This window comes from Accipiter gentilis, chromosome 8 (assembly GCF_929443795.1).
Source record: "Accipiter gentilis chromosome 8, bAccGen1.1, whole genome shotgun sequence".
Lineage (NCBI taxonomy): Eukaryota > Metazoa > Chordata > Aves > Accipitriformes > Accipitridae > Astur > Astur gentilis.
Window position 1 is genome coordinate 43,315,682 of NC_064887.1, and position 22,163 is coordinate 43,337,844.

At 52.7% G+C, this 22,163-nt stretch overlaps 1 protein-coding gene across 6 annotated transcripts in view; it reads right to left on the reverse strand.

The window, feature by feature from the left end:
* Positions 1-1,981: 1,981 nt before the first annotated feature.
* The window catches only part of GNG7 (G protein subunit gamma 7), a 79,491-nt gene continuing 59,309 nt past the window's right edge, over positions 1,982-22,163 (reverse strand). For all 6 annotated transcript variants that reach the window (XM_049807855.1, XM_049807859.1, XM_049807856.1 and 3 more), the window contains 2 exons: positions 10,266-10,384; positions 1,982-6,743 (listed from right to left, as the gene is read on the reverse strand). In XM_049807855.1, the coding sequence (XP_049663812.1) occupies positions 6,618-6,743; positions 10,266-10,346 (207 nt within the window). In that variant the 5' untranslated portion in view covers positions 10,347-10,384 and the 3' untranslated portion in view covers positions 1,982-6,617. The remainder of the gene's footprint in view (positions 6,744-10,265; positions 10,385-22,163) is intronic.

Here is a 22,163-nt window from a genome sequence, read left to right on the forward strand (position 1 = left end):
GGAGGGATTCCCCACGGTGGGTTGTGGGTGGCCCCGAGCCCCCGCATCCCTGTGGTCAGAGCGGGGCTCTCCCTCGCTTGAGTCCCCGGGGATGGTGGGATGTACCCGGGGCCACGCGGTGCCGGGGCGGGGAGGGGGGTCCCGGCTGCGGTGATATCCCCATCCCGGTGCACACCGGTGTCACCCGGGCGCTGCTGCAGGCACACACTGGTGCCAAGACCTGGTGGGTCCGGTGGGATCCGTGTCCATCCACGGGGCCACCTCGGTCACGTCCCCGCAGCCCCGGCCTCCGGTGCCAGCAGCTTCCCCAGCCCCGACGCCAAGGGCAGATAATTATAGCTGCAGAGAAGCTAAAAATAGCCCTGTGAAGGAGGGCGGGTTATTTTTAGCCGCGTTCCCTGCTCTGTGCCACCAGCCAGCCATCCCTGGCCCGTGCCGGAGCCCGCGGCTCCATGCCGGCAGGAGGGTCCGGTGGACTTTCATGTGGTGCCAGGCTCCAGCGCCGGGCGGGTTTGCTTTGAAGCAGGTTTCCAGGAAGGCAGGAGCGGAGCAGCTCCCGGCCTCCCAGACACGTCCTTGCATTTTCAGTGAATTTGGGGGAGTTTGAGCATCTGTGAAATGATGGGTGCGGGGACCCCTCCGCCGGTGCAGCTCTGCTTGTCCCCACCTGGCCATGGGACACCGACACTGGACCTCCGGCTGCAGCAGGGGGACGGGGCTGGCACTGACCCCACCGGAGACGGTGCCGGTGTCTCCAGCAAGGCCACATCTCCCCAAGATGCTGTTGGCCAGGGACTCGTGGGGAAACCGTGTCCCCTCCGCTCCCTCCTGCTGCTCACCGGGCTCTGTCGGGTGCAGTCGTGCCTTCGTCTCCCACCGCCACCCTGCACACCCCCAAGATCCGACCCCCAGTCCCCCGAGACCCAGCCGGGCAGTCGAGCATCCCCTGCGCGGGGTGACGAGGCTCAACCCGAGGACCACGGCTCGGACCTTTGGCGGCAGCGGCCGGCAAAGCCAGGCAGGCGGTTTGTAGCCAGGGCTGCCCGCTGCTCGTCCCGCGGCCCGTCCTGCTGCCCGTCCCGCTGCCGCCCTTCCCAGCTCGACGGTTTGGGTCAGACGCTGAAAAATCCCAGCTATTCCAGGCACGCGGAGGAAGCGTGGCTCCAGACTGCCCGTACGCAGCAGCACGCATTCCTGCCGGGCCGAGCGGGCAGGAGCTGCTCCAAGCCTCTCCCCAAAGCTGCTGGCGTGGAGGCCGCTGCCTTCCAGGAAAGCAGCCCCCATGGCACACGCTGCCGCCAGCCAGCTCCGGCACCGGACCCCGGTGCCGCTTTGGGTGGGAGCTGCTGGGAAGCCGAGCGGGGAGACGGGGCCGCTGCCAGGGCAGGCGGATATCCCTTCCTTTTCTCCAAAAAGGGAAGAAACGCCGCTCTCGGTTTCGCTTTGCTGTGGCTCCATGGGACGGGAGGGCGCCGGTGCTTCCCAGGAAGCAGGAGATGACGGACCTCCACCTGCCAGGAGTTGGCAGCGATGGGGAGCATCGGGGTGGTGTGAGCAGCCCCCGAGGGTGGGAGAAGGGGATCCCCGAGGGGCTGCACCAGCCTGGCTGTTTCTGCAGGCTGTGATCCCCCGGGGGGGTTGCAAAGGGAGAGCGATGGGAACCTGCGCAGCCCCCGAGGGTGACGGCACCCCCCCAAGCATCCTTAGGCAGGAGGGCGAAGGTGGCCGAAATGCCGCAAGGATGGGGACGAGGAGGTCTTGGTGGAACCCAACTCCGGCGAAAGCAGCAGGAAGGGTCAGTCATTACCCAGCTCTAACGACTTCCCCTCAGGCAGCCCCGCTGTTCCTGGAAGGACGAGTGGCCGAGGGGGCCGCCGTGCCCTCAGGCTGGCAGCACCGAGACCACCCAAGCACCCACCGTGCTGGGGAACCGGGTGTCCCCCCGCAGCAGATGCAGGACAGGCTGGGCAGGGCATCTGGCAAAATGAAAAGTGAGCCTTTTTATTGTGTTATCAATTCACTTCTTAACAACAATTCCACAAAATATTAAACACTGTGCAAGAAATTGGTCTATGGCACACCAGAAATAAAAATCAAGAGATCCAAAAATGCAGACGTTATGAGGAGCCTACGTTACAGACACCGATTACTTCCTAAGTACAGTCTTTACAAACCTTGATTTGCGTTTGGCAACAAGACCAGAGTTTGGCAAATAATAATAATAATAATAATAATAATAATAATAGACCAAGGAGAAAAAATTAAGAGCGCAAAGTATCAGACGCGTGGCTTCTGTTCAATGAAGTAAATGCATTATTTTTTACTTTGTTAAATAAAGTTGACTTTTTAAGTACTCGGAGGAAGGGCGATCTACTCGGCTCTGGGCTCGGGAGGCTCCGGCACCGAGCCACCGGACCCCGCCAGCCTCGCAGCCGCGTCGGCGGGTGCCGTGCGGGTGCCCGGGCGTCTCCCGGCTCTGGCTGCGCCGCCAGGACGGTCCCCGAGACAGGGAGGGGAGGACAAGGAAAACGGACCAAAAAATTAAATAGAAGCAAAGTTTCCTCTCCCTTTTCTTCTGCAGTCTCTCTCCTTTCTATTTTTGGCAACGGCTTCACCACATGCTAAAAAGAAACGCCAGACAGATTTGGGCATGTGTTTACGTCCAAAAAAAGGCTTTTGTGGAGCCGGGGCTGCTGGCACCGCCTGCCCCACGCCCCACCAGCGGCGCAAGGGAGGCCCTGGCTCCCCGCTCCCCCTTCACGATCTGGAGCACTTAAAAAGTCCTGAAAAGTGGTTTTTTTTCCTTTTTTCTTTTTTTTTTTTTTTTTTTTGGCAAATGCACTAACAAAGTACAAGCGACTACTGTAATTTGCACTTATATTTATGCTATACAAAAACATCTACAGTATGATCACCGATTTACTCAGACGAGGAAAAAATTTTCTTTTTTAAAAAAAAAAAAAGGTCGAGGATTTTTCCACCTAACGAGTCACCCACTGAGAGACACCAGCACCCACCGGCAGCCCCCTGCCCGCCCCGCTCGGCTCCTGGCAGGACCCTGCTGTCACCGGCATCCCTGTGCCGGGACCTCCCAGCCCTGTCCCCAGGCTCCCAGGGGACCCCAAGCAGACGCTCTCTGACCCCTTTTCCCGGCTCCAGCCGCACATCGAACCTAAACCTAAACCTGCCGCCTCGCTCCTCGCCGGCCATCCCACCGCCGGCACCGCGGCACGATTCGGGCAAGACAGCGGGGATGAGCGTGGCCCACGGCGGGCAGAAAGACGGGGGGAGAGGCAGACCGACCCCAATTTTCTGGACCGTGGCGAGCCTGGCTGGCTTCGCCGGCAGAGCATCCCACGGCGAGCCGCCCGGCGCTGCGGGTCTGAGCCGCCCCATCGTGATGCTGGGGGGGCTGGGGAGGGCAGGACGCAGGCAGGGCTGGCACCCACCCGGGTAGGGGTATCGGGGTGCCCCCTTCGGGCAGCATGAGCCGATGATGGGTGGGGGGGACGACAGCCCCTGCCCGGGTCTCGAGCGGAGGAGCGGTGCGCGGCTCCTGCGGTAACCTCGGCTGCTCGCTCGCTGCCGCATGGAGCGCAGGTTTTTCTGGCTGACCTGCAGCTCGGGCACTTGCCTGGGTCACTGGCTATAGCACCATGCACTGGTCTCTAACATAGAGGAAGAATCAGCAATCTGGAGTAGAAAAATAAGGCTGGAACTGTACTAGATTAAGGACAGAGGAAATTCCCTCATGGAGAAGAGAAAGCCCTGCTGTGGCAAAACCCAGGCACACCTCAGGACTGTGCTCGCTTCCCGCTACAGATGCGGCGTTCGAGAGCTTGAAGTTATGTTGGATGAAAGATTTAAAAAAAAAAAACAACCCAACAAAAAGGCATTGCCTGTTGCTGTGCCGGGGCTGCCGCCCTCGGCTGACCGAGGATGCTCAGCACGGTGCTAGGCTGGGGCGTGAGCAGGGCTGGGGACGCGCTCGGCCACAGAGGGAAATAAATCCATTTCCCTCTGCTCTACTTCCCCCAGTGCTCATATCAGGACGGGATGAAATCCCGGGGGTCTCCAGAAAACCTGGCACAAGGCTGGTGCCAGGACAAGAGCCCACGACACAGCGGTGGGGGGAGACGGGAGGTTTAAAACACTCGCATCAGCAAAGGACCCCAGGAAAGCAGCTGCAAGACATACACAGGAGGTGCTGTGGTTTGCGTTAGTGTTAAAAATGTGGGGTTTTTTCCAACTTCGTTTAAAAGGGCAAGTGATCGCGTACTTAAAAAAACTGATGGCGAGATATGTACAACCGAGAAGTGTAAATGGAGCAGCTCTGCTAACCACAGCCTCCGCCAGCACTGCCGAGCCGGCTGTGTGGCCGGTTGATGCTGGAGAGGGGCCAGCTGTGCTCAGCCCGACAGCCCACAGCCCACCCCTGCATTGCGGGAGGAAGACCCTCCAAAGCTGCCCTTCCTTCTGGAAGATGCCAACCCGCCTTCCCCGGGTACCGGCCATGCAGCCGCAGGCTCTGCTCCTCTCCCTGCCTTCGAGCCGGCCTCTGGCATCGCCCTGCGCAGCTCCCTGGGCCTAGGGAGCCAGCGACAGCCCTGGGAACACCATCAGGCTCCGAAAAGCATTCAGCAAAGCCTCCCAGTGCCCTGCCCGGACCAGCGACTCCAACCAGTCTAAGCACACGCAGCATCCAGTATGGGCTGCAACGTTTCCTCCCTCCAGCTGAACCACGACAGAAAGCATGAGTGCGGTTCAGCGGTTTCCCCAAAAGTCAAACTCGAGGGTCTTCCCCAGCCACCCTCTCCCGGGCACTGCCGGTGACCGCGGCCATGGGAAGCGTTCCCTGTCCCAGGAAGGGATCGGCCACGTGCGTTTTCCATCCCAGCAGGAGGTCGTGGCATTTCAAACCAAATCCAAAGCATCAGGGGAATGGGAAAATTCCCAGGATTTCACATCAGGTGTGGGTTTTTTTTTTTCCCTTCTCTTCCCAAAACCAAAACTCGGCACCGCCTGTATTCAGACACCAGCATGGGGTGCCTATGTTCAGGATAACTGGGAATGGGGACTGGCGTGCTGGTTAGGAAACCAAACCGTGCCTCTGCCTACCACAGGGAGCATTCGCCATCCTCTGAGGAGCTGCCGAGCCCTGGGCTCTGCCCTGCGGATGCAGACGGGGCTCGGTCACTTAAAACCCAACGCACGGGACCCGTCATCTCCCTGACAGAGCTGGAAGCTGGTGAGCGACGCCACGGCTCAGACGGCTGCACGGTGCCCAACACGCCGGCGTCGGCAGCTCCAGCAATGAGGGGAGATGTGGTGGGACCTCCCTGAGCTCTGATCTTTCTCCCCAGTATCTACCTGTCCTGGCACGGAGCCGCCGGGTTCTGTCGCTGCCATCGCTCAGCAGGGCTCTGCGGTGGGCAGCGGGAGGAAGGCTCGCCTACTTGTCTCCTCTTCCTCATAGGCTGCTCTGGGTTATCCCCGGCTCTGCAGCGCGTGCGTTTAACGTTGGTGAACAAAGCGCTCCCCGTTTAAATTGCATTTCAAGATTTCCAAAGGATGGGAACCAAACTATTTCTTTTACAGCCTTACCCTCATCTCCCTGAATTAACCGGGTTTAGTGGAACAAATTCCACTTGCCGCTCCCAGTGAGAAAAAGGGAGATAGGAAATGCTGGTAAATCTGCCAATTTTAGTGTTTTGGACTGAGACTCTCCAAAAAGGCCAATTTTAAAGATTTCTCATGTGATACCACACAACAGAAAGCCCCTTCCCTCCCCCCGCCCCTGGTACAGTCCCGTTTGGGAAAAACAGTGGTAACAACACAGAGAAACCCCAGAAGTGATCAGAGGGGTCGAGCCCGGCCTCTCCCATGCCTCGGGCTTCCTAATGCTGCTCACGGAAACCCTCTTGGCCGATGGATCTGATGCCGGAGAGCGTTTCCCCACAGTGCCATCCCCTCGTCCGAGCGGAGCCGTGCGGCGCAGGGAGGGACCCCCCCGGCCTCCATCCTCCTCCCCCCAGCCTCGGTTCATCCATTTGCAACAGCAATTTTTCGAGCCGTGTTTTGGTTGGTGGGTTTGTTGGGTTTTTTTTGTACTAGTTTTCTACAAAATAGCTCCCCACCTGGACTCTTCTCCCTTGTTCCCTCTCAAGAAACAGAGCAAATTCTTGCAACGATGCGCTAATTGGAAACTTATTGGATCAGACCCACTTAGAGCTTTGTTCAAAGCTTCTACCAGCGAGGTCCCGATACTCAGGTCTTGCATCCCATTGGTAAATGCAATAAAAACCCCCACTGCCTCCACCACCCCGGTACCAATTTCAAATGTCGCTATTAAAAATACTCCCCCCACCCCTCAACCCTAAATTTTTTTTCTGTTTTTAAATTTTGACCCCTCTCAGTGCGGCACCTGCCCGGGAGCAGACACCTTTCCCTAAACCACTTGCAATTTTTTTTTTTTTGTTTGTTTTTGAGATTGAAGTTCTATTTAAATCCAAGATTTAGTGTTTACCCCTCGGCGCAGTTGTAAGTTTGTAGCTTGGTTTCAGTTGATGGAGAACGGTGCCCTGCCTGAGAGATCACACGTGCTGGAGCAAGGAAAGCTATAGGATGATACAAGGCTTTTTGTCCTTAAAAGGATTCTCCGAAGCGGGCACTCCAACCAGCAGCGGGTCGTTCCTGGCATGTTGCTCACAGTAATTCATTAGCTCAGAAGATGCTTTCGAGACCTAAATGTTGCAAGAAAGCAGAAGGTTAGTCAGAATATTTGGGTGAAGGTGCAGAACTCAGCCCACGCAGCACCACTGCTTCCCAAGCATGCCTGATGGGTGCTTGGAGGAGGGGGAGGCAGGACTAGACTACCCCGAGTTCTGTGGGAAGGAAGAGACCAAACTGTGGTTCAGCTTTTCGTAACAGAAGCTTAATGGAGATGGTGACAAATGAAAAGGGGAAATGGACATGTAAGGTCTGACATAAATAAAGGGATGAGTATGGGAAAAATACTGCCAGCCGAGAGTAAGAGATTTTTAAGAAGATATTATTGTCCTCATTTTTAAGGGCTTTGGGATAAAAAAGAAAGGAAAAAAAGCCTGCGTGAGCGTGGCCATCCTCTGATGTTAAAAACGGAGGTTTTGAAACCATTAGAAATTATTACTTAAGGCTCTGCTAATTTTAGTTCAAAGACACCTTCTGGGAACTGAGAGCCCAGAGCAGCCTGGCAGAGAGGGGACCATGGTGGTGGGCGAGCAATGCGGCTGCACCGTCTGGCAGCAAGGAGGACGGGAGGCATGGGGAGAGTCCAGGCAGGGAGGTGCCAGCAGCTCTGGAGACCAACAGCAGCCCTTTTTTTTTTTAATTAACTTAATAGCTGGTTGAACACAAGGCAAACACAAAACATAGACACAACGAGACCACATCTGGAAGGCCCAGATGTGACCTGTTGTAGCTGCAGAGCCTTACAGCAGCGGTTCCCTTCCTGGGATCTCCGTGGCCGCTTGGCACCGCGGCGATTCACCCCTCTCAGCCGAGCAGAGCTATGATTTAGGGGGTCTGCTGCTCACATCGCGGCACTACCGGGGGTCACCATGCTCTGCAGCCTTGCAGAGGATGCTGCGGCACACAGCCAGCACCTCGGCAGCTGCTGCCTGCAGAGCAATGCAACCTGCCCAGCAGGAACGTGCAGTTGTGTGCCCATCATTATGAAACCTTTCAGCAGCAACCGAGAGTGTACAGCGAGGAGGAGAAACAAAACCCCGGTTCTCTGCAGCTTTGGGCAAACCGCTTCATCGGTGCTTCCACACCACAGGGTGGGCATCCTTCTCCTTTTTTTGGTGTCTGCTGGAAAGGCAGCTCCTGAGACTGCATCAAAGTGCTTTTGTGGGAGTCTCTAGGTATTATTGCAATAGTAAGTATTAAAGTCTTAACCAGTAATGAACACTTCGAATGAACACCAACTGCTGCTGGCCTGCACTTTTATCACATACATTGGGATCCAACAGCAAAACTTCTCTGCAGAGAGACAAGGTCAAGGCTCTGCCTTAAACCTATTACTCCCATAAGACAGTAATTACTCCTAATCTCAGAGTAAAGAAGCAAGGGGAAAGAGATTAGCTCGCCGGCAGCACGGCTGAACCTGTTATGAGAGCAAGTGGCCTGGAAACCTCTGCACACCTCTTAAAGCTTCAGCCATGTCAGTGAAGGGAAGGATGAGACAGACGCAGTCGCTAGAAAAGGCCTGGCCCTTCTCTAGCAGATGTATGGGATGCTCGGGCTGGGGAGGAGGAAAATGGCAGCGCGGTAGCAGGGCTCTGCTTCAACTGCAGCGTCGGGTGCTCCGTCAGACCTCGTGGGGAGGAATTGGAGAGCATTCCTCACACTGCTGTTCTCGCTGCTGTTAACAGCTCGTGGGGCAGCCATTCCCCTCATCTCAGAAGTGTATTAGCTTGTTTATCTGCAGGCAAACGTGAGTCTCACCGACCTCAGCTGCGAGGTTTGGCGAGCAGGAGCTGAAGGGACGAGCACTCTTTTGACACTGTACTTAGGACCTGGCTGGCTTGGCACGCTCGCTCGAGAGCTGGGTTTGCGGATCACAACTCTATTGAAAGCTTGCCCAGACAGCACATCTTCTCCACCCTGCCTAAATAGCAGCGTGTTGTGGTCCCACCACTGTTGTTCTTTCCCAGCAGAGCATTTAAGATAGTCACAGCTACAAAGGTCGGTAAGCATACACACACCCTCCTTCCTATTCGGCGTACACTGTTTGGGATCCTGGAGCTGAGACACAGTAATTCTTAGGAGAGTCAGCAACGTCTGTGCTGGGGGAAGACCTGTAATTTATTTTGTCTTCCCTAAAATGGCCTCGCTGATGGGTGCATCACTGGAGTCTGGAAAGTGGTGGCCCTAAAAACAGCTACAAAACCTCATGGCTTTAAAAAACACCCCAGATATTCAAAGCAGCAGCAGCAGCTCCTGTACATCAAAACCGGAGATGACGGAGGACCTGCTCCTGCAGAAGTATCAGGGACTGAAAGTTAAAAAAAACATTCTTTGACCAGGAAACTAGAATAAAAACTATCAGGTGGATAGATACCTATGCATTTTACAGTATTTCAGTTTCACTGTGCCTCTCATCACCATGCACGGGGGTTTTCTTTGCACGACTTACTGACAAGTGACTTTCCATGAACAGATCTCATCTCTCTCCTCCTTCTGACCCCCCAGGGAGTTTTTCAGAGGGACGGGCAGCGGAGCAGCCCGACCACAGCCTGCCCGAGCCACCCTGCCGACCAAGGCTGGCAAAGTCCAGATGCGGGCAGCCGGGCTGCAGAGCCAGGTGACAAGCACGGTTCCTCTGTGGCTTAAGAGGTGTAAATTCAGAGAATGCCTCGGGGTGTCTTGCTCACAGAGCTGGGACTTGCTGCCCACATGCTAATATTTGTCTCCAGCAAAGGCTGCTCTCCAGAGCTCACGTGGCCGAACGAGACTGGGTACTGCAATCACCAAGCCGGTCCCCAGAATAGAGAGAAAGCTCCTGGAGGACCCAGTCTCTGACTCTCAGGGGACGCTGTGGCTGCAAGCACGTTACCTGCTCCAACCCCCCAGCACCAAAGGGAGCTTTATTTCTGGGGCTCCTTTGCTGGTGAGCCAGCACGCAGCTGAGAATAGACTCCAGTTTGCTATCCTGGACAACTGCAGCACAAAATTAACTTTCCCTAGTTCTACCATAAACATGCCTCAAACCAGAGTGAAGGCATGCCACCATCCTTGTTCATTTGCAAGAACTGGGAATAGCAGCAGCTGAGAAATAACTGTGCAGGCAGTGACTTTCAGGGAGAAACTGCACATGGACAGTGAAGCCATCCTGCAAAAAAATGGGGAAACGACTGGAATGCACATGAGCATGCCCAGCAGAGCTTTGCTGTGGCCAGCCCCTGCAGCTTCAGTGCCTTCACAGGTTGCAGGTGCCCAGCTGAGCCCCAGGAATTTACTCCAGTGGCTGGTCTGCCCTTGGATTGCATGGGCACCTCTAACACCTGGGAGAAGCTGCCCAGGCTGTGACCTTACCTCCTGGTAGGAGCAGTGCCCGTAGGAAGGGGTCCCGTCTAGAAATGCTGCAGTATCTGAGCCGGAGACATTGCAGCAACATGCACATGCTTGGGGAAAACCCAAAGACTTGCCCAGGGACCTTTCCCACTCCATCCCTGCCCACCCCAGAGCGGCATGTATCACGCTGCTCCAGCTCCTGTGCTCACCTTGATCCTCTCGATGCCGGCTTCGATGCGGAGCTGCTCCACCAGCTTCCGGGCCTGCGCTATGTTGTTAGTTGTTGACATTGTCTGCCATCGGCTCCAGGCCCCAGCACGTGAGAATACTGCAAAACAAGGAGGGGGGAGAGGGAGGGTTGGCATTATGCAGCATCTTGGAAAGGATTGCGCACTGTGTCCTCACCAACAGCCACGTGCAAAGGGCTTCCACGAGCTCTAAACTGATGACACCAACTTAACGCTTCCTGATTTTGCTTCAAGTTCTCCTTTCCTTTAAACAGCACTCCTGGTCCCCTCTTTTCAGGCTTTTTTTTGATTAAAAAAAACCAAACAGAAACTTGCCGACGAGAGGGGAAAAATGAAACTTTTTCTGTAGAAAGTCTTGCCAAATGCATTCAACTCATTGACTGGAAAAGCAAACAGCAATTTTCCAGCCCGTGTAACCTGCCATGCACCACTTGCAGCAAGACAGGCAGGGGGAAGGTGGACGGGGACGCTGCTCGACCGTGACCACACACAGCTCCTGGATGTTCACCTCACTTTTCATCTGCTCATTGCACTGCTGCCTTTGTCCTGCCCCGACTCCTGTGTCAGGATTTCCTCTGCACAAGGAGGCTCCGAGCAGCAACTAGAAACGCTTGATACTGTACAAACTCAGATCTATTCTATTTATCCATCATTTTTCAAATTATGTCCCTCAAAAGAGTAGAGTAAGAAATTAAATAAGAGCAACAGATGGTCCCAGGCTAGGTGGAAAGCCAGGGCTCAGGGAAGGGGCAGAGGTTTCTCAGATGCCAAAGCACTGGATGGAAGCAGGGGACAGACAGTGAGGCACAGACAGAGACACGGGCAAATATGAAAGCACAAGAGGCACCAATAGCTTGTGTCTAAACAAACATTCCACAAAAATGGTGCAAAGTAAGTGCCTGGCTGAACATGGAAACGAGGAGAGCACCGCAGGGCAAGCCAGAGCCAGAGCAGAGTAGGACTGGAGCTTTGCCGAAGCATAACCCCTTTCTGTGCATCAAGTGTCCGGTCTCCGAGGGTCTCGCAGACCCCGTCCAGCTGCCAAACTCTGCACCCATCCCTGGCTGTGCTGATTGTGGGGCTTTAATGTACCTGTCACTCAGCCGGGTGCAACCTGCACGTGGTGCCATGTCCCTGCAACTGCCACACCACAGCTGGGCCCCGGCAGGGAGAACACAAGCAGTTAAACAACCTTCCTCGAAATTTAAAAGCAGCAACTGAAGAAGTTTGTCTACGAGACCAAAATAATCCATCACTGTCACTCGGGCTGGACCAGTGTGGCAGTAGCCAGGGCTGCGGCATGCCAGAGGGCAGCTCCGGCCACACCGTCCCAGCCGGACTGCCTTGGCCAGACACTGTTCTCGGGTCATTTCTTTATGATCATCTCCGTGGGGCTGCTGCAGAGGTGTCAGGGAAAAGTCACTTCCTTGCCCTGCCCAGCAGTGAGTCAGTCCCTGACCATTCCATAACGGTGGGGAATAGGGGGAGAGGGCCGCAGCGAGTACCACCTCCCACCTCCCGCTGCCTGACAAACCATTAGATGATGCTGGGAGAAGGAAAGAGCCAAAGCAAACATGGGGTCAGGTACCAGCGGCGCTCCCAGCGCCCCAGCCAGCCACCCACTGCAGCCCTTCTGTGCTAGCTTTAATTAGAGACTCCTTCAGTCTTCTCCCCAGGATCGGCAGCTTCAAAGCAGATGCTGAACTGCTGCCTTTACTGGGGGGAAGAGAGGGGGGAGTGTCTGCCGCATCTAAAATCCTAGCAGACTTGAGCTGTCTTGCCTATGTTTAGACATTAAGGGAGTTTATTCCAGACCACAATGGCACTCTCAGGGATTATTTTGCTTGGCAGCAGCATGCAACGTGCGCTGCACTTTCCAATCCCTGAACAGCACTCAGCTTCGTTTGCAACACCAAATGCTGTGGGAGAAAACAAACGGTGCTTCAACCAGTGTTACCAACTCCACCATGGGACTATTCCCCGAATTAGCAGGGTTATTCAGAAATCTCCACCTCTCCAGTCCTGGAAGACGTTAGTCAGGGCGCCATGGGAAGCCACGCTCTTGAAATAAAGTCTGGTACTGTGGAAACTGGGAGAAGGAAGCAGGCTGGCCCCAGGGGAAGGATCCTCCTCTCTTGCTCTGATTTGAAGCGCTCCAAAATAGTGCAGGCAGCATTAGGATTGGGGAAAAGCTCTGTCTCAAAGTCAAGCTCTTTCTAAATCTGTACCGTGAACTTGAAAGACCTCCCTACTGCAAATAGTTCACTCATTGACGAAACAATTGTTCACCTGGATAAAGAGTTAGCAGGCAGCTGGAGGAAAAAAAATATAAGCAATCAGATATAATTTATGTTTGCAGCAGCACAAGATCACCTGCTTGTACTTTCCCAGCTTCCTGTTTATGGAACAAGGCTGATGAATCAGTTGAGGGCAAATTACTTAAGGGAACTTCTGCTTCTCCGGCAGCACTGAGACATGCACAGCCCATGTCCCCATCCCCGCAGTTCGTGCTGCACGGGGGACACCAGCCTGGCTGAAGGAAGGATGCGTTTTACTAAATACAGCATGGAGAGAGTCCTGCTGCGTGGCAGGAATCATCAAACTAGTGTCTTAAAAGTCCCTGGCAAGGAGGAGAAGTTTTACTCCCCACTCTCCCTGTAGCCCGGTTTCACGGAGTCTTTGTAAAGCAAAAGCAACACTTGTAAATCAGAAATGATGCTTTACTTGGGTCATTACAGCATCAAAGCTGGCAGTCACCTGCCTTCCTCTGCCCCTGTGCTGACAACCGCTCTCCAGCTCACCACCATCATCTGCCATCCAGCGAGACCCTGCTTTGCCTACGGCAGCAATGCACTTTGCCTCTCCCAAGCGTAAAAAGCAGCATCAATCGCCACCGAGCACAGTGTTAGCAGCTTTATAGCAACAAAATCTGCAGCTTCTACTTCCTCCTCAGCCGCCATCACCCAGCGGCGACGGCGCAGGGCTCCCTCGGACAAACTGGGAAGTGGCTCCCTGCACACCACGCTGATGACACAGTTCCTCTTAACAGCGCTTTAAATTTCCAAGTACAACTTTCAGCAGCCGAGCTCTCGGAAAGGTCAAAGGGAGATTTGCTGGATGCAAAATCTTCCTCCAGCTGTAGCCAAGAGCAGCTGCTCATCCTGTGCATCCCTAAGGCTCCTCAGTGGCTCCTGGTCCAGACCTGCCGAGCCAGGTTGGGGCGGCTGTTGGCACAGGTTGGATCAGCACCGGCACTGCAGCCGCATGGTCCCAGGCTCCGCAGAGCCACAGCGGGACCTGCATCGCTGTTGAGTCTGGGCTGCCGGTATGGGTCAGGTAACCCGGCCACGCTCCAGGACTGCTCTGCCCGGCGGGAGTTTAAAACTGGCTTCTGTTACCTTGGCAAATAATTAACTAAGCGCGTCATTAGCAACTGGAGACCATCAATACAAAAGCTGCAGTGGGTTGCTGCGTGGCACACAAAGGGCGTCCTCGGGATTTTTTAGAAGCCAAAACAAACTTTAAAGATGTCATTCAGCAGACTTATAGGGGCGTGTAAATAACTCGTGAGGTAAAGGTATTTGGAAAAAAGCCACGCAGAAGTACGCAGAGTAAAGCAGAGTAAAGTATGTGATGCAAATCAGGATGACATGCAGGATGCAGCTACGTCGTCCCTTTTCCAATCTTTATGTCTGAAAGAAATCAGCATTTTGAAAAGGATGGGGAGGCGACGTCTGCAGCTGGGCCTGGGGAGGAAGCGCAGGACAGTCAGGACACCCAGCTCTTGTGCACATCCTCCTGCCTCCGCTCTGTCATCCGACCGCGGAGAAATAAACCATACAGCCAGGCTTCCTTCCTGCAAGGCGGGCAAAGCCTTCGGTGTTTGGCCACGACCGACCTCCTCCTGCCCCTGCCCGTGGAGAGCAGCTGGCGCCTGGCCAGGGCAGACTTTTCCTTTCCTGGTATCTACTCGTGACTCTGCAGAACAACATGGCCACTCGCATTTCGCTGAGTCACGAATGGACATCATTCAGCAGGAAATAAATCTTCCCGCATCTTTGCCAGAGCACCTTCTGCCCTCCCAGCTAATCCATCTTCCACTTTTCCCCAGCAGCATTCCTGGGAAGGGCAGCGCTGCACAGAGAGGACAACCCAGTTTTTGGAAACGACTCTTATTGCATTAACGCAACGTTAACTCAGTGTGCATTTTTCACTCTGTCATGTAAGCAATTCCAGGAGGGCTGAAGTCATCAGACAGTCTTGCAACTCTTTGGGCTGCTGTCCCTGTTCCTCCAGCAGTGGAGCGATCTGGCAGGCGGCTGCAGATCCCAGACTGCGGAGGTATTAACAGGGCTCGGGCTGCAGCGAGATTTCACACCTATGTGGTTATAGGATGGCATATGAAAAATACTGCTGCAGTAAGTTGAAAATTAATAAAAATTATCAGAACACAAGAACATGGGCAGTGATATATTATCCAGTGGTGTTTCAAGGTCAATGGCAACAAAAGCAGCAGTGAGGGAGGGTTATGAAACCTTGCAACAAGTAAACAGGGAGCCAGGGGTGCAGGCGAGGGACCGAGGAGACTCAAGAATGAAGCAAACAAGTCCCGAGTTATGATTTGGCTGCAATGCAAACATCCCGTGAGTGCTTCTGCCTATTTTAGGAAGAGCACTGGAGGACAGAGTCCCAACAGTTAAGTTAGGACAAATTCTGGAACAATAAGGATTTGCTGTTTTAAACTGGTTTGCATCCTGAAAGCGGGTCAGGATGCTCCTAACTGTGTCCTGCATCAGCTCAGTCTTTGACTCAAGAACAACCACAAATGCCCTCTTCTAGATCAGGTTTAATCATTAAACAAAAGAATTTAAAGGATCACAATAAGCGTTACAAAAGCAGATTGCTTTGTGTTCACATTGCTCATACACCCTCAGCAAAAAAGGGTTTTTCAGTGTTTACAAAGCAGGGTGCATCAGGCAGCATATTACTATTGGTACTCCAACGTTTCCATTGAGGTAAGCATGAAAAGGGTATTTACACGGGACCATTTTGCACTTTCAGTACCGACTATCTGTTCTGCACAGCCCTCTGACGTCAAAATAGGACTGACTTATGACTACGGAGTAGGCACCTCCGCCTCTCACAGAGGTTTTCTTTTTTATAAGCTAATTCTTTGTGTACCAGGTAGACTGCAAAGGTAATGATTTGGGCTACTTTAGTGGGGAAAAAAACCCCAAACCAGCGCAGCTCCCGAGTCAAGAGCATGCAGCAACAGCAGTGACAGTAGCGCTGGCTCTGACAAGCTGTGACTCAGCACAAGCTCCGTGTTGAAGCAGACGCCTCCTCCGTCGAGCATCTTGGTCTGGCTCCGAGCAGGGCTTTGCCCGCTCAGCCCTTTCATCCATTTCCCAATCCTGCCCCGGTGGCATTTCCCGGCTCCGCTCGGAGGTGAAGGATCACAGCGTCCTGTGGCATGCAGTAAGGTCGCTGCCGGACGGGTCTCAGCACCCCGCACCTTGCTCCATCCCACGAGATGCATGAAGGGATCCTTCATCTCACCCTGCCCTCGGCGCCGCACCGAAACGTTACAACAGGATCCAGGTCACGAGGATGAAACTGCCACCCTCGGCATCACAGCGTTCCGAGAAACCAGGCTTGCCTTAGCACGCCTCTGATCTGCACCTTGCGAGATGTATGGCGCTGTGCTGCAAGACTGACACCCAAAACTCTTTAATCATTGACTCGGCACAAAACCCTTTCTCTTTTATGCAATCGGTGCCACCTGCACGCTCCCACCCGCAGCCTCTCCAGCTGAACGGCAGGAAGCATTACGCTAGGAAAGAAATATGCACTGATCCCTCTAGTTTCTGAATTCTTCCCATACTTCTCATAGCTGGAAGCAGCCACTCCTAGCAGGCTAAATAAACAAGCGAACATCTGAGTAACTGCCGGAGTTATGCTTTGTCTTGTTCCCCCCCCCCGATAAAAAACCCTATGAGACTGGTGCTTGTGGATGTCCCTGGGCTCGAGCTGCCCGATGGAAAGCACCGGGAGAGCACGCCTGCAGCAGTCTGCGCGGCTCATGCCCCGCAGCCAGGCTGGCTGGAGCATCATCTTCCAGCCACCATCCCATCATGGAGACGGTGGGATGAGGTACCAGGGTACACTGTGCTGATGAAGGGATGTGGGGAGATGGTTGGGGTAGGAGGACGCGCTCCTAGAGCTCGGCCTTAACCAAACTGTGCTTGTAAAGAGCAGCGCCGCAGCACAGCGTGCACGCATTTGCTGGAAGGCGGTATGTCCCGCACCACTGAGACGGCACCAACTTTGGAGCCACAGAAGTGCATAAAACCATCTCCCATACGATCACGGGCAACGCTGGATCAGCAACCTTGTCTGGCAGCCCGAGGGCATCGGACCCTGGCTGGAGAGGCGAGCTCCGCCAGCACACAGCCCGCCATGCTCGGAGACCGAGCAACCGAGGGCCCACATGATCCGACAGCTCCCTCCCAGGTAAAAGCCCGCAGCCCCTCTGCCGAGGCTTTGGACCGGGACCAGGCGCCCGCCGGCAGCCCTGGCACAGGAGCGGAACAACACACACCTCGCCGGAGCGATCCCGCGCCGAGCCCCAAGCCGGGCTGGTGCCAGGAAAGGGAGGGGGGGACGAAGGGGGAGCCTGAGACTGGTAACCCAGTGTAAACCCGCTCAGTGGTTACTGCTTTTAAAGATGACCTCATGCTTTTTTGGAACAGAAAAAGGCTGTTAGGGCAATGGCATTTACTCCTTGTCTGGGCAGAACAAAGCAGGCTCCATTTTTCTTTTACACTTCCTGCATCAGTAGCTTAACAGCTGAATGAGCTATTGAATTTTTTCCTGAGTGCAGCAATTTTTTCTTTTTTTTTTTTTTTTTTTTTTCTTCCTCCCTTAAGACCTCCAGATTTCTATAGCATGGGACAATACTTGGGGAGAGCACAGTGAGGAGCTCGGCCGATGAGCCACCCCAGGATGGAGAAACGCTCCTTAAAGAGGCAGTGGTGGGAAGCACTGGGCTTCGCTCTGCCTCTTGCTCAAGGCGAGGGTTTATCCGCATTTCAGTGTTGAAACAATCCAGCTTATTTTCCACACCTTGTTCTGCATCACCTACAGCTTGACCAGCATGATGAGCACAGCACGGGAGAGCGGCAGGGACGCCAAAGCATTTCACTTTAGCAGTAAACAAGTTACCGAAGTGCCCATAAGCTTCTTTAGATTTGCAAAACGTCCCCTCACGCTGTCCCTCCCCAGATAAATTACAGCCTCCTTACAACAGGTTGTAACTAGGCCACGTATTTTAAGATATTTCATGTCCCTCCTGCAGCCATCGGCAGCTCCTGCCTGGCAGTGACAGACCTGGTGTTTCAGATACAGCTGTCTTTACCAGAAGATCCATTAATTGCTGAAGTATTTTGTCTCTTGAACTGCTCTAGTTGCAAACTGGCCAAGGATTTTGGAAGGAGAGAGCATCCCTAGAGACGTGTAGCTCCATTTCCTTCCCATTAAAGGCAATGATTACCTGGCTGAGAGAGTGTGAAATCCTGCAGGACACATCTGCCAGCTGCAGAACATTCAAGAGACCTTGTTTCCAGGGTAGCCTGAAGCCCCCCCCCCCCCCCCAGTTAGCTCATGCTGTCGTATTAGGTCTGGCTTGAAACTCCCCCTTCTCCAATTTATCTGCAGCAGCTTTGGTGCCAGCTGGGTGGAGACCTCTGGCAGGGCTGCCACGGCAATTACACACCATCACCACCCCAGTGCTGCAGATCGTGTACCCTGAGTCACTGCCGCACATTCCAACCTTATTTTTAGACCATGCATTTAAAAAAAAAAAAAAAAAAAAAACAAAAAGAAAAAAAGCAGCAGAGTGCAAAGGTATTTACATCAGTTGTTACCTGGAGCCATCACCCAGAGGCTGTAACACAACCAGCAAGGCACTGGGTTTGAAAGGCAAAGCCAGATGCACTTTTTCCTTGGCTTGTGAGTGTAGGAGCTGCAGATGCATTCGTTGTGCACAGCGGAACCGGCTGCAACAGCAACCATGCAGCCAGCCAACCTGCCTGCCTGAAGGCGAGCAGCAGGTTCCCTGGAGGGATCTGTATCCCCCCTCCTGAAGGTCTGGAGCCACCACTGGGCTCGTGTCTTAGTCCACGGTACAATACAGATGGCTAGACACATAATAAACGCTCCACCATGTAATTTAAACTAGGAACCAAAGCTAGGCTTTAGTCAAGGTGCTTAAGGGCTGTTATGAGTTGAGGGTAGTAAATAAATCAGAACTTGCACTGCAAAGTCTGCCCTGTCCTCATCCTTCCTGCATTTCTGGTCAGTGCAGTCACAGATCAAGTACAGAGGGGAAAACCAGGTCCCTGCACGCAAGCAGCAAGTGCTCACAGCTTTCGCAGGAGCACTGCTACGAGAATTAGGCCACAAAATTTCATGGTAGCTACTCATTCCCCGCATGCTTCAGAGCGGCTGTAAAACCCGGAGCTCTCAGCCAGCAGTAGCAGCAGTTATTCAGGAAGGAAGGAAGGATGGGCAGAAAAACAGAACAAGCTCCAACGCTGGTTTCAGTTGCCTGTGCAGGTGTGATCTTTGCACGAGCAGCTCCAGTGCTGCTGCAGAAGCCACCACCGCTTCTACAGAGGGAAAACTGCAGCTCGCTCTGGCAGGACCCAGCGCTGCACCCCAAAACCTCTCAGCCCTGGCCCAGCCTTACAGGCTCTCACTTTGAATCTGCTCCTTTCCAGTCACCTGCAGCTTCCACTCCTACTTCTCCGTGCCCGAGATGACTAAGCTGTATAAACACCACTCCTCTGCTTGCAGAAACCATTGCAAGAATTCAGGAGCCCCCCAACACCCTGGATCTCCTCCCCAGCATGAATGCCTTCTCTTCAGACGCATAGAACGGAGAACTTCCTCCCTGCTCTTCAAAATCAGGTTGTAAATTCCTGTACTTCAAGCACCACTTAAAATCTGCTGCTCCACAACTGTCTCAGCAAAATGTTAATCACTTCTGTGAAGATTTTTAAACTCAAGGACGTTTATGATCTTTTAAGTAAATAAATGCCCTTCAAACATCTTCATGAAATGCAAGCTAACCAATTCTGTGATCTTACCTAAAGAAAAGGGATGGAAGAATGAGTACTTCACACAGAGCACTGAAATGAAGGCTGTTTTTGTAGTCTGGCTTGTTGAAAATTGCCTGCTGTCAAGTCCTGGAATATTTGTGCTTTGCTCAAGCAATGCTCAAGTGCAGGTGGTGTCACAGACAAAAACCCCCAGCTAGGCACCCATACTTTTTTTTCAAAAAGGAAAGGAGTAACACTGATGTTTTATGAGTTATTACAAGGAGTAACACTGATGCTTTAAAAAAGACTCTGTGTTAGTATGTCTTAGTAACAGCAAAGCTAAAAATACATTGATCTGTCCTTGCAGCTCCTGCAAGGAAAGCACACAGCTTTGCTCTAGCCTTCCAGCAGCAAACCCACAATACCAGCATACCAAACCCCAATCATCCCACTAAAAGCAATGAGTCCTTCTTCACAGCTTTGCTAGTAAGTTGTTATTCTCATAGGCAATCATTCTGGAGACAGTTAGGGTAAGTTTTCAGGTCCTTGAGTCCAGAGATTGCCCCGGCCTATGGACACAATTCCAACTCAGGCTTGTCTCTTCAATTATGGGCTGAGAAGAGGTACCGTCTTACTGATTTCAGTGGGCAGATTGAGAACTAAATACGTATATCCTGGCTAGACTACTGTGGAGTTTGTCCTTGTCTGGGAGGGCTTGATAGCAGCTCCACATTCAACGGCAGGGTATAAAGACTAAGCAGGAAGCTGGGCTGTATCATGGCACAGGAGTATTAAGTTATAGAAGGAGATAAAAGAAAGGGAAGTTTAGGCTGAATATTGCAAAGCTTCCTGAGAATTTCCCATAGCTCCCAAGATCTGAGCTGGGAAACGCTGCAAGCATCAGCACTCAAGACATTTAAAGCAGGCAGGGGAAGTTTTAACATGGCACAGCATTTCATTCCCTTCTTTACTGAGCGTACAAAGGCTCTTCCAGCTGCACCATGAGATCACATGAATTTATCGGCCTCATGTGCAAAAGTTACTTCATCGTGAGATCAGCAGATTTTATGGCATCAGCCATCACACAGCTGAGCGAGCAGCCTGCAGCCAGCCCGGCAGTTCCCTCTGCTGTGCAACTCCTTAGGTGCTGAGTGGGTGGAAAGGTTATGAAATGACTTTTGAGTTTTCTACAGATAAGCAAATGCCCAAAGAGGGAGAACCCTCTGACTAAAGCAGCCACATTCATCTTCCCCCAAACCTGAAACACAGTACCAGCTTAAATACCAAGCAGATGTGATGCTCTCATCTTCAGGCGTAAGCAGAGGAACAGGCAGACGTACCCAGACCTGCATACCACAACTTGAACAGACAGTGCAAGGGAGAACAACTGCCAGCCACCCCAAAAACACTGCTGCAAAAAGCCCACCCTGTTTTACAGTGGAGACCCTTTGGTCACTAGTATTTGTGTCCACACAGTTTCCTCTTTTACACACTACCTTTATTGCTGCCCAATCCCAAGCTTTTCAGCACAGTTTAAGATCAAGCCTCCACTTTCTACCTAGGAGACCCAAAAACCAGGCTACATTGGAAATGCTAAAAGGAGATGCCAAGCTCTTTTGTAAAGGAAAAGGAAAGAAAACGGAGATGAGGGCACAGGTCTGAGTCAGCTGGCAGAGGTGCTGTGTTTTGGTGGAGAAAGAAGCAGAGAACTTCCCTGTCATGCATGGCTATTAAAAGAAACAAGTCCCTGACGTATCTATACTCTCAAGTCACCATAATTCCCAGATAAAATTCCGTTGTTTAAAGTTATCTTATCACAGGAATAAGTCTCTTTCCTGCGACTCCTAAACAGCCAGTATTTTCCTGTGCCACACAAGCATTCAGACAAATTCAAAGCCACCCCTCTGCTTGCAATCTGTGAGCAGAATGCTTTTAGTTTTTATTATCTCAAACTTATTTTGCTTCTCCCCACAATAGGATCACATGTTCAGCAAGCAAGTTAGCCACATGGAATTTAAGGAAGATTACAAGAAAACCCTAAAATAAGAATTCAAGGCAAATACTGTGAGGACTAGCCTTTATTAGGAGCATTGTGCCAATTATAGTCTCTATTCACGAGAAGATACTGGGACTTTTGCAGGGCTTCAGAGAGCGGTTGTGCTGAGCAAGCCCAGCAGAGCATGTTTATTGAACTTCACACAGCTCTGCGTGCAGGGGATGGAAAGGGCAAGGAGCTTGGTTTCAAGTAACTTCAAGTTTTCATTGTGGAAAGAGTGTTTGGTGGGAATTACATCAGAACCGCAAGCTACAATATACTCATTGTATTGCTTGGCATAGCTTGCTCAACGCTTCTTGAGAAGATAGGGAACTGGTAAATAATCAGGGTAACATAGCTGTTACGGACCTTCCCAGCACAATATGCCCCTCAGCTACCTTTTCTTGTGTTATGGAAAAAGAAACAGGGTTTGTTCACTACATTGACTGTAGCTATTATACCTACGTGCATTCAAATCGCATTTCAAAGTAGCTAAAAATAGCTTTCCAACCACTGTTAAAGCAAACAGCAGTTTACCCTTGTTTCATTGTTTTCAGCCGGTCTGCAGTGACACTTTGAGCAGAGTATCCTGCCCCAGCAGGATCAAGCTCACATAACCAGATGAGCAATCCCCCGAGCTGCCACGGAGGGTGTTTTCCCCTCAGAACCGGCGCTGACCCAACGCCGCAGTTACAGTCAGCGGGGAGGCGGCACGTAGAGACC